Source organism: Macrobrachium rosenbergii, chromosome 4, assembly GCF_040412425.1.
Source record: "Macrobrachium rosenbergii isolate ZJJX-2024 chromosome 4, ASM4041242v1, whole genome shotgun sequence".
In the NCBI taxonomy this organism is placed as follows: Eukaryota; Metazoa; Arthropoda; class Malacostraca; order Decapoda; family Palaemonidae; genus Macrobrachium; species Macrobrachium rosenbergii.
Genome location: NC_089744.1, coordinates 64,632,582 through 64,645,371, shown reverse-complemented (window position 1 = coordinate 64,645,371; position 12,790 = coordinate 64,632,582). Strand labels below are relative to the sequence as shown.

At 34.3% G+C, this 12,790-nt stretch overlaps 1 protein-coding gene across 3 annotated transcripts in view; it reads left to right on the top strand.

The window, feature by feature from the left end:
* Positions 1–12,790, top strand: part of LOC136835312 (serine protease svh-1-like) — a 194,866-nt gene that overhangs the window by 165,113 nt on the left and 16,963 nt on the right. For all 3 annotated transcript variants that reach the window (XM_067098660.1, XM_067098642.1, XM_067098651.1), the window contains exon 8: positions 809–1,000. In XM_067098660.1, the coding sequence (XP_066954761.1) occupies positions 809–1,000 (192 nt within the window). The remainder of the gene's footprint in view (positions 1–808; positions 1,001–12,790) is intronic.

Here is a 12,790-nt window from a genome sequence, read left to right as displayed (position 1 = left end):
ATTAACAGTCCCTAGGTAGGCCTTTGCACGAATTATGGATAACCTGTCTTAATTTTCAACAGGATTACAATCAAGTATGATATACAATACATACAGTTATTAAAGTATAATTTTTCACTTTAGCAATCCGCCAAGTATTGCCATGTGCTGAAGCAGTCCTTAACATTGGGTAATAACTTAAGCATCCTCGAGTGTTACCAAAAAATTGTTTGTGTCCCATTTTTAACATTTCTTGTTCAATAACTAATCCTCAGAGACCATTCAGCCATCATCGAAGAAACATTCTAGGTCTTCGGTTGTTCATATTGTTCATTACATACTACACATTAGGTAGTTTGTCTTTAAAGGGTTCCGTTACCATGAACACTAAAACAGGCTTTTAAATATCACTTAATTTGATGAAATGGTGGAAGTATTTATTAACTACTGATTAAGTCCTCTAGCTGCAACCCATTTCTTTCCTTTAAATACACCTCCGCTTATATTCTGTTTCCTCCATCTTACTTTCCACCCTCTACTAACAATTATTTTAACATAATTTTCAGCGCTGAATGACCTCATAGGTCCCAGTGCTTGTCCTATGGCCTAAATTGTTTATTCCAATGCATGTTACTTGAACAAACAATCAAGTATGAGCCGCACTTCTTGAAGTATTGGAAGTCATGTTGTTCAGGAAGCAACCAACCTAAAAAAAAACGTATGCTTAACGCTGTAACTGAGAAATACCCGTCACTTGACAAGCTTTTCCAGCCTCCCACCTCTCGATCAAAGGACCCAGCTTCCCAACTTCTCGTCTCCTCCCCATCAGGTTGGAATAACTCCCGATCCACGGTGTCTGCGCCTCCTCCGGGTAACTCCCCTTCTTGTTTGGTTCTCAAGAAGTCGTTTCCGGTGACGTCTTCTCAGTCCTCTAATTTCGACGCCGGATTCTACTACTTCCAAGATGTCGACTGCGGTCTCAATAGGCCCTTCATCTGCAAAGGCCCCTTGGAGGATGCTGGTGAGTAAAATGTTGCCGTGAAGGTTTCAAGATTTGAATTTACTGTGTGTTAACACGTGTTGGGAATTGATGCTAAAGTGGGCTAATGGGCGTTTGTGTATTAATGTACATTTATATAAATACCATACAAACACACATAAACAAACATGAAGGCTTCAGGATTTGAATATATTGTTTTTTTAACACTGGGAATTTATGTCAAATTGGCCAATGGACGTTTGTGCACTAAAGTATCTTTACACAAATGCCGTACACAGACACAAATACATACATACGTATATATACAAATATACACACGCTCACATATAAAAACCACACACGCACATACACACACACACACACACACACACATATATATATATATATATATATATATATATATATATATATATATATATATATATATATATATATATATATATATATATATATATATATATATATATATATATATATATATATATATATATATATATATATATATATATATATATATATATATATTATATATATATGTGTGTGTGTGTGAAATATTAATTTCAAAGAAATAAATAAAACGTATAGGTTTGAGAGGAAGGAAGGTAGTTTATCCCGACTTAACAGCTAAGGTGCATGGCTCCTTCCTTTTCCCATCGTGTGTGAATATTGTTCCGACCGTTTTTCCTTTCAGTTAATCAGAAAGTTACTTAGTACTGTGTAATGAAATAGCATTTCTACTCCGTGTGACAGGGTTCCGTTATGCAGCAAGAACATTATTCTTTTGTTTTCAAACAGAATGATATTGTACATCGTTCATTCGTGCTGAAATGATGTATACTCTACCAATGGAAGGCCTTAGAGTCAGCTTTTTTATATTTCGTTTTTCTGTTCGCATTATTTAAAAGATAAAATATGCTAGGAGGGTTCGAATTCCAGGGCAGCTTTGAAAATAAGTGACGCAATCTGAATATCTCTTGAAAAGGAGAGTCAGTACAAGAATTAGATGAAAAATAAGTCTTAAAAAAATAGCTGGAAAACACAGTATCGTCGTAAGGTAATATTTCTCTGAGATTACGCCACGGGGTTTGTCCTCGGGATTGGATACTTTATGCAGGAAGATGAGCAAGAGACAGTTACTTGTAATGAGCGATCAAACAAAATCATCAAACGGGTTTTAGTTTAAAGAACGTTTTTAACAAAACAAAAACAAAAAAATCCCTCCACAAATTCACCTTGGGTGTCAGTTTGTTTTGAGGAAATTATTACCTCTCTCTCTCTCTCACATGGTGCCCTGTAGGCATTACTTGGGTTCTTTGCAGCGTCCCTCTGTCTCTCCATGAGTATTCACAGATGTTTCGGTGTTGAGGGATTTTACTTATGTATAGACGCCTCTCGTAAATATTATTCAAATCCATTTACGTATTGTTTTACATCTTTATATAATTTCCTGTAGTCATATTTTCTTAAGTATTACAGATTCTAACAATAAGTCTATGTCGAGATTCGAGTGTCATAAAGGTTTTGAATTTTTAATCATTACAAAAGTATCGGCCTGTAAGTATATAGGAATGACAATTGCATTTTCTTTTATTAAATTCTTTATAAGCTGACCCAGCGTTAGGATAGAAATAGAACTCACATTTATTATTCCATCAAAACAAAAACCCGGATGGTGAACTAAATCTAGATAATAAATTTCAGAATCCTTATTTTCAGTATCCTCTTCTCCATCCGTTAGTATAGTTTTATTGGTCTGGTGGTCAAAGCAGTGGGGATCCTCATATGGATTCTGTGGCCATTAGAACTGTCAAACCACACCATTTTCTTCTTTTCATACATTCTCTCCTTAAGGGGGTAGTGCCGTCAGTGCGCCTCACATGGTGCCCTGTAGGCATTACTTGGGTTCTTTGCAGCGTCCCTTGGGCCTTAGCTGCAGTCCCTTTAAATTCCTTTTACTGTATCTCCGTTCATATTTTTCCTTCCATCTTGCTTTCCGCCCTTTCCTTACAATTGTTCCATAGTGCAGCTGCGATGTTTTCCTCCTGTTATACCTTTAATCAAACCTTTTTACTCTCAATTTCCCTTTCAGCGCTGAATGATCTTTTAGGTCCCAGCGCTTGGCCTTAATTGTATATTGCATTCCATTCCATTCCTACATCCGTGATAGCAAAGTTAACGAAATCAACAACAGCTTCCATCGGAGCCAGAGGGCAAGGAATGAGAATGTAATGGAACTCTTACCCACCCTCAGGGATTTCCAGAAAGCCTGTAAACTTGTTATCCGGTTTGCTAAGCAGTCATAAAGAAAATAAAAGTGAATAATAAATCTTATCACGGGTCTATAAGCATGATGCACTACCGTTCCCCAGTTGTGGTTAAAAAGGTGAAGTTGAGGTTTTACGAGAAACACTGGTTTTATAATGAATGACGTATTTCGTAACATTTGGTTGAAGGGCCGTCGTAATTTACCTAATTTCCTTTAATGATGAAGTAGGAAGAGTCTTACTGGAATTAAATAATCGTAGAAATGCTTGTATGAATAAATATATGCAGTCATATTGTCTATAACAAAAGGTATATAAAAAATACGACAGACTTAAATTTCCATTAAACAGTAGAGTGAAAAACCTATCTCCCACTTATTTCATTTCGCCACTTCCTACTCCTCGCTAAATCAGCACCCCCTTAGGGGAATGGCGTCAGGCACTTCATGTGGTGCACTGTAGGCGTTGTTAAAAGTTACTGAAAGTTGTTTGCACTGTCCCTTCGGCTCCTAGCTGCACCCACTTTTAAACATTTTACTTTACTTCTGTTCCCACTTCTTCTCCCATCTTGCTGTCCAACCACTCCAACTCCCTCTTTTCACCTTAAGCACTGGATGGCTGAAAGTGCCCCAATGCTTAGCTTTAAAGCGAAATTTTCATAAATCAGTTTCAGTTTCACTGAATAAGCACTGTCAACTCTTAAGGTTTAAACTTCTGTTTTTCATCTTGATTACGCAATGCAGAAGACGTCTGAAGTCTCCCTCTCTGCTATCGTGACTATTCAGAAAGACTGTATGAAATCCCAAGGACGAAGGAATTTGTATTTGCAATAGCTTCGTGAACAAGACTCTTAGTATCCGTATTTGGTCAAAGCCCTTTTCTTGGAATTCTCTCTGGGTTTTGCCACAAGAAGTTGACGCAAGTCGACAGAATCGTGTTTTAAAATCCTATGTCGTCTAACTGACAATTTTAAAAATTAGTATGTCTGTTTCGAAAAACAGTATCAGATCATAAGAATGACTTCTTCTTCACTTCTCGTTTGATATTCAGTTGTAGCAGTTTTAACGATAATTAGCGGAATAGAAAAGGTAAAAAAGTAGATAGTAATTAACTAGACAGATAATTCATTCAGTACAGTGAGAATAAACCATTAGCATTAAGATCATAGTTTTTAATACCATTTTAAATAAAAAAGACACATAATTAAAAAGACTGTGAGATAAATAGTGTAGATCGATAGTTTACAATATTTTTTTCAAGTCTCAAAGAAAACGTTACGAAAATGCAAAAAAAAAGAAGAATAAATAAAAGTAAATGTATCTTTGCTTGAAGAGTCAACATTGTTGACCTTGCAGAAAGCAAACTTTAACTGTTAATGAAGGTTTGGTTGATTTTAGATTTGCTTCACTGAACATGAGGCCGAGATATGTAATTAATTGTGATTATCTCTTTTTCTTTATCTCATTTCAGTAACTGGATCCGTAAAAGGAGATAATGTTGCTCACTCATGTTATATACTGTACGAGCCCACACTCGCAAATATATATACTGTATATGTGTGTGTGAATATATATATATATAATATATATATATATATATATATATATATATATATATATATATATATATATATATATATATATATATATATATATATATATTTATATATATATATATATATATATATATATATATATATATATATATATATATATATATATATATATAATTATATGTATGCATGTATGTATATATATATTATATATATACTATATAAATATTATATATATACATATATATATATATATATATATATATATATATATATAAATATAATTTGTGTATGCATGTATGTGTGGGAGCGTGTAGTATATAGTTTGAATGGATAACATCACCACCTCTTACCTATTCCACTGTTCTCGATATTAATTTTCAGAAAAACGAGTAAATTTCGATTAATTAAATTTCACGGTCAGTGAAATAGATCTAAAATCTACCAAATCTCCATTAAGTAATCTTACACCTCGTATTGCATTCATACATAAATGTTCATAAATACGTATAAGGAAACTAATTATACATAATAAAACATGCATACGAATAAACGGCCTGGAATCATCTTGTTTTGCAGAGGCGTATAGCTCTTAAAAATTCCTGAAAAACAAATGAATCAAATACCAAAATTATCACTGTCAGTGTAACTCACTTTTTTTGCTGGTAATTATGCGGGCTTGAAAGGCTTCCATCTCATAGCGTATGCAAGCCATGGGTCGTATTTTTCAACGACGCTAATATCTCATAGGTAACGAAAGCTGCCGTAGTCAGTGCTTTGAATATTAAAGAGGAGAAGGAGAGGGTTCAAGTAATAATTATCTCTTTATGTGTTTCCAGGAGACTCTACTTTAGGAAAACGAACAACTGTTTTATTTATTATTTCTTTTCCTTGTTACTTTTGCTCCTGTTAATTTATTCCGGAAATTTATCATAATGTTCCGAGATTCACCTGGAAGACAAGGCATACTTTGATTAGTGAATGGTATTTTGCCATATTTTGGTTTTAGGTACCAAATGCCCTGAGAAGAACGAAAGTTCGTTTAATGTAATGGGCACATATATTAATAAATGAATAAATCAATTGATACCAACAGCATTCGATACTAAGTGATATGTTAGTTGGAAGTTATTGCCAACCTCTACTCTAACCAACTCCGAAGTGGCCTTGATTAAACTGGTTTGTATTTGGAATGGGTATTTCCCCAAAAATTGGAATTTTCATCGAAGATCAAAATGATTGGCACTTCTCGCTTAGCTGATTTTACGTGGTTATTGATATAGTTATGTAAATACTTTAACTTGGTATGAGATTTCCAAAGCATTTTTTTTTTATTTGACTCCGTCTATATATCCATATTGACACAAGTTTTTATCTAAAGTCAGTTTTGAGTTTTGGGCGGAAATGATGTCTCAAAGTGATTCTGATAATTGAACTGCTTCTTCCATTGTTTTATTTTTATTTCATCGTGGTTAAGTCTTTTTCTTTATTTTCCTAGCGTGACAATGTAGCAGGTCAAGTGAATAGATAAAACTCTAAGCTATCTCGCACACACACCATATAGTCATGATTGGTTACACAACCCCTTTACGGATAGCTGATCGCAGTTCTTGAACACGATGGGAGAGCGTTAGGAAAAGCTTAAAAACCTCCTTATCCCTGCATTTGCATACCAGCTAAGAAAAAAGCAATTAAACCCTGGCGCGGAAAAGACTATCCCAAGGCCATCGCCGTGTCACCGTGAAATCCCCCGCCAAGGTTACAGCCATTAGCGAGTCTTCTTCTGCCAAGAAAAGGGGTTATCAAGTCATGCATGTTCTCGTGAGATTACCGCCACCATACACCCTCGTCTGCTGACGGCTGCCAATTCGCAAATCGTAAAGAACGTTGATTTACGACGCGACTTTTTCATAAGCTGGTTCTGGCTGCGTTGATTGGGACCCGGATTTATATCTACTGTAGCTTGGATTTGTGATGTTTCATTTTTCCAACTTTATTTCTTTTCTTTTTTCTCAACTTTCTTTAATTTTAGCTTTCCCTTTGTTGATGGAGTTTATTTTGTTCAATTGCTTCCTCTTCGTATCCTAATCCATTCTATATGTAACATGTAATATTTTTGTTTGATTTGAGCAAATGAAAAATTCACAAAGAAATTTTGCCAGTGGCAAAATCTCCGGAAAAATATCTGACAGGTAACAATATCCCTTGCGCAACAGAGGAGGTCAGATGCGGTTAACCTCTTGAGTCCAGAGCTTCGCTGTGTAACCATAGTAATTTTCCAGTCTGTGGAAAATAGGAAGAAAAAATCTCGCGATTACACCTTTCAAACAAGAACGCATTTTTTATGATTTAATAACAGCAGTATCGTAACTGGGAATGTTTTATTCGCATGCTGATGTCAGTATCGCAAACCTGCCATGAAAAAGCAGGCTTTTTCTTTCAGTTTCTGCAGTATTTTGTCATTTGTGCAGCTTTTTCACTTAGTGACCCCTGCTATGTGCCTGTTTGTGTTTACTGAGATGTGGACAAGCAGACTTGTCACTGTACGGAGATGTTATCATCCTAATGGACCATGGAAATACTTGTATCTCTCATGTACGGCAGAGAAGACCAAGATTCTGTTACTGTGCAGTTCTATCAGACATCTAACTGAAAAGGAAAGAAACTTGGAAGTAAAAAATAGGATGGACAATGGATTAATGAAATCAGTGAATACCGTTTGCTGTAGGTACTTCGTGTGTTTTGTTTAGTAAATAAAAATTTACCAATGGCCGATGATTTTTGTGGGGAAATCAGTAAACCCATGTCTTATAACTGGAGAAGCTCAGTTTGGATGATAAGTTATTAGAATTACGCTGAAAAAATATTTTGGTAACAGTTTCTTGACAATGAAGGGTGTAAAATAATCACAAGAACGTAGTAGATATTATGTTAAAGGACGCTCTTCTTTCCCCTTTTTTTATTGTTTCCCTTTTTAGTTTTCTGTAAAAGAAAACTATTGAGATGGCTATTTGTCTGTCCGTCCGCACTTTTTCTGTCCGCCCTCGGATCTTAAAAACTACTAAGGCTAGAGGGCTGCAAATTGATTTGTTGATCATCCACCCTCCAATCATCAAACATAGAAGTTGCAGCCTCTAGCCTAAGTAGTTTTTATTTTATTTAAGGTTAAAGTTAGCCATGATCGCGCGTCTGGCAACGTTATAGGTGCCAACAACACATGCCACCACGGGGCCGTGGCTGAAAGTTTCATGGACCGCGGCTGAGAGTTTCATATATATATACATATATATATATATATATATATATATATATATATATATATATATATATATATATATATATATATATATATGTATATATATATACATATATATATATATATATATATGTATATTCAATTCCAATTCCTAGGTTAACCGAATAACTGGGTTTTCTGAAGACTGGTCGAAGTCGTTACTCAGCCTAAGGGCCTATATCAGATCCCCTGCCGGTATGACTAGTGTGTGTTAGTGAGTGTATGTAGCTCCCTGATTATTTACCCTTCTAAAAATAGAAAGTATCCTAGGATTTTCAACACTTGCAGAAAGACATGTCTTGCCTGGTATGTCAGCGCCATTTTGGCCACAGATGGCTTTTATGAAGAACCCTGCAGCATTTTATGATCTTCAGACGTTTCTTCCGCCTTGGCAATGCCACTATTAAGTTGTTTCCTTTGGGCCAAGTGTTCTTCCTTCCTTCTTCGGAGACCTGACCTTGTCCTCTTGACCTCCCTTGTCCAGATTTTGTTGGGTCTTTTAAGGTTGAAATGTCCAGCTGTCATGTTCATCTTGGAATCCTCTTGGAGAAGGAAGTTCTCTGCAGTGGAATATATATATATATATATATATATATATATATATATATATATATATATATATATATATATATATATATATATATATATATATATATGTGTGTGTGTGTGTGTGTGTGTGTGTGTGTACATGTATATATAGATATATTTATATATATGTGTGTGTATTTGTGTGTGTGTGTGTGTGTGTAGTAGTTCTCTTATGGGTGTACAGATGTAGGCCATGATACGTAGATACAGTAGGAGTCTTCAATCAAAATTTCTGCCTAACTTATGTGAAATCTTCTTTGTAGATATATAACTTTGTGAAGAACGAAGAAAGTTATTCATGGGCTTTCTTCTCATTTTATCGCAACTTGCCATAGTTATATTTTCTTGGTCTGAAAATGGAGAAGTAGGCTAAGGTACATTGCAGTCATCAATGTAACCTTCTTTCGCTTCAAAGTAAACAACAATGGATAAATTACACCCTTTTCTCATGTACCGGAACCTAATATATTATGAGAAATTCGCTGAAAACCTTTAAAATTTACAAAGAATTATCGTCAGAAGGAATTAAACTGAATTTAAATTTTCCAGAAAAAAATGCTTTTAATCAGATTCATGCTTGACCATCTATATTCTATAACTGCTTGACCATTCAGAACCGCATCTAGGATTAACGGGCCTCCGTGAGCAACAGATGGTCAGTATAACCACAGCCAACCAGAATAAAGCATTTTTCCCTGCTAAATTTTGATTCAGGTGTGTTCTTTCTGACGATGAAGGTAAATCCTCGAAAGCTTAAAATTTTTTACTGTATTTCTAACAAAATGCAAAGATTTACAGCACAAGGAAAGGGATCTTATAAGCAGGTATGGCGCTGTAAGGAAAATCAATACTGATTCTAAAAATCAATATATGATTCTATATATATATATATATATATATATATATATATATATATATATATATATATATATATGTGTGTGTGTGTGTGTGTGTGTGTGTGTGTGTGTGTGTGTGTAATTTATTTCCCAATTTTATCATAAAGGAAGTATTTTTACCTAAATTTAAAACCCCATGAAGATTAAAATCGGTAACACCTTTCGCGGTAAAACCGTTCGTCGTAGATCAACGAAATTGATCAACGTTTGGTCCAGTCAGTAATTTAATGATTAACAAATCAACAGATGCTGCTGGTACAAAAGTACCTTTGAACTCATGAGGGGCATAGCAAGGAGTTAGTAACCTCACCCCAAATACTTGCCGAAAATAAGAATGGTACCACCTGCAGTCACCATCTTCAAAAATGAAAAGGTTTATATATATATATATATATATATATATATATATATATATATATATATATATATATATATATATATATATATATATATTTAATAACAGGACCTCATTTAAACTGGATGGTGTCTAGCAGAAATATTTATTCGCGAAAAGTTATAGGCATCCCAGGACTAACAGCTCTCATCGTTTGGTAGCCGTAGACCACAGACGATGAGGGCTGTTAGTCTTAGAAAGCTTATAACTTTTCCTGAATAAATATCTCTGCTAGATACCATCAAGTTTAATGAGGACCTGTTATTAATTGTATTATTGCACAGAACAATTGTGTAAGTGATAAAGTTTATGTGTATATATATATAGTATATATATATATATATATATATATATATATATATATATATATATATATATATATATATATATATATTTTATATATATATATATATATATATATATATATATATATATGTGTATATATATATATATATATATACTGTGTATATACATAAACTTTATCACTTACACAATTGTTCTGTGCAATAATACAATTAATAACAGGCCCTTATTAAACTTGATGGTATCTAGCGGAGATATTTATTCAGGAAAAGTTATAAGCTTTCTAAGACTAACAGCCCTCATCGTCTGGTATATAAATATATATATATATAAGTGTGTGTGTGTGTGTGTATGTGGCAGTTAAATGAGAGAGTATGTTGCAGCCATGAAGTTATGTAAATTAATCTTAAACACTACCATGGCTAGGGGGCTGCAAATTGGTATGTTGATCATCCACCCTCCAGTCATCAAACAGACCAAATTGCAGCCCTCTAGCCTCTGTAATTTTATTTTATTTAAGGTTAAAATTAGCCATAATCGTGCATCTGGCAACGATATGGGCCAGGCCACGACCAAGCCGTGGTTAAAATTTCGTGGACCCGCGCCCATATGGCATTGTACCGAGACCACCGAAAGATAGATCTAAAACTGGATTGCGCCGAAGAAACTTCGGCGCGTTTTACTTTTTTTATTTTTCATATTTAATTCTTGTATTATTACAATTGTTAATGGAATGCTCCTCGTTTTTATCGATTCTTTCTTATATGAAATGCATTATTATCCTAATACTGTTCTTGTATTTTAATAATTTACTTACATTTTTATATATTTATTTATTTGTTAATTTATTTGTTTTGCTAATAACTGATCTCCTCTTTCTGTATTTTCTTTGCCTTCTGTTACCTCTTTTGAATGATTGCCATATTCTTTAGAAGCTTGAATTTCAAGACAGTGGCCCATATGAGTAAGGTTCATCTGAATAAGAATAATAATAATAATAATAATAATAATAATAATAATAAGTACGCGTTCCCTGTAATATATAAACAGTATATATTTTCAGTCATATGCCATTTGTAGGAGTTTTATAATTTCCTATGTTTGCAGGGACAAGAAAACTCTAATATACTTTATCCTTCATAGGGGTACGATGAAGGAAGGATAAGTGGGGCTTACAGTTCCAACCTTCCCAGAAAAACATTTTGTAACTGACAGTGGAAAAATGGGGAATAGTTTTACGTGACAGTTTACAAGGGACCCAGCAATGTTTAACGTGACTTACGTCATACTTGTGGATTTACGTGAAAGTGTTTCCATTTACCGGAAAACATTTTTAAGAAATATCAGCTAATAAGAGAGAGAAAAGGAGAGATTTATTTGCAATTACTCATTATAATGTGTTTGGGGTCCCCATAATTGTTGCTGTGGCTCTTTCTGTTTGTTAAAATAAAATCGCATAAAAATAAAGCATTTCTACAAGATATTAAGAGCAAATCTTGTTTTCTTTCTTTGTCTTAAAAACCCCACAAATGAAGTGTCAAAGACTAAGAGCGAAGAAAAAGGATAAACGTTGAAAGAACCTTTAACATAGGTGTGGGCCCATCATTCTTACGTTACTGGCCTTTGATGTGAAAACCACCCAGGACTCTCTTAGTGGGTCCTGAAACCACCTTAGTCCGAACTGCCACTGTTCGATTGGAAACTTTGAAGGAAAACATTTATGGCATATTTTAGCACTCTGCTTGTAACTGCATAGTGTGCCGTGATATAAAGAGATTAAAAATGTTACGGATTATAAAGAACGGTCATACCAAAAATCCCTTTTATGAGAAGCTGCCATTCTAACCTCAGTGCATGTGTTTGAATATTAATATTTCAAAGTACAGCAAAAATTGTTAGATATATTTGCATAAATATGAGTACATAACACGAAAGGAAATCATAATAAATGCAAATCTTCAGCCATATAACATTTCACTCCTCGCTCTCCTTGGAGCAAGTTGCAAGCCAGGGTTGCTTCATTAATATCTAAATACCACATCTCTCTCTCTCTCTCTCTCTCTCTCTCTCTCTCTCTCTCTCTCTCTCTCTCTCTGTCAGGCTGATCCTGCAAATTACAGGAATGTTTGCAGGTCTCTGCAAATGCATTAAGGAGCATTGTATAGGTTTAATAGCATGAAATATTGTGGGATTATTCATCTGTGCAATTCGTTGACTTTGGATATTAACAGAAAGCGAATGTAGCTATGAATGACTACTACCACTGCTACTACTTTTACTACTACCACCATTGTTTACATTGTTATCATTCTTTTACTTACTTTTATAAACTCAGACTACTTAATAATTTTACATCATTAAATACTGTTCAGCGCTACTACTACTACTACTACTACTACTACTACTACTACTACTAGTACTATTAATTGCCCATTAATATCACTGTATGAGAATGTCAGGAAACTTACCATAATTATCCTTATAATGGCATCGTTGTCATTAGAGTCTGCAGTTTTTGT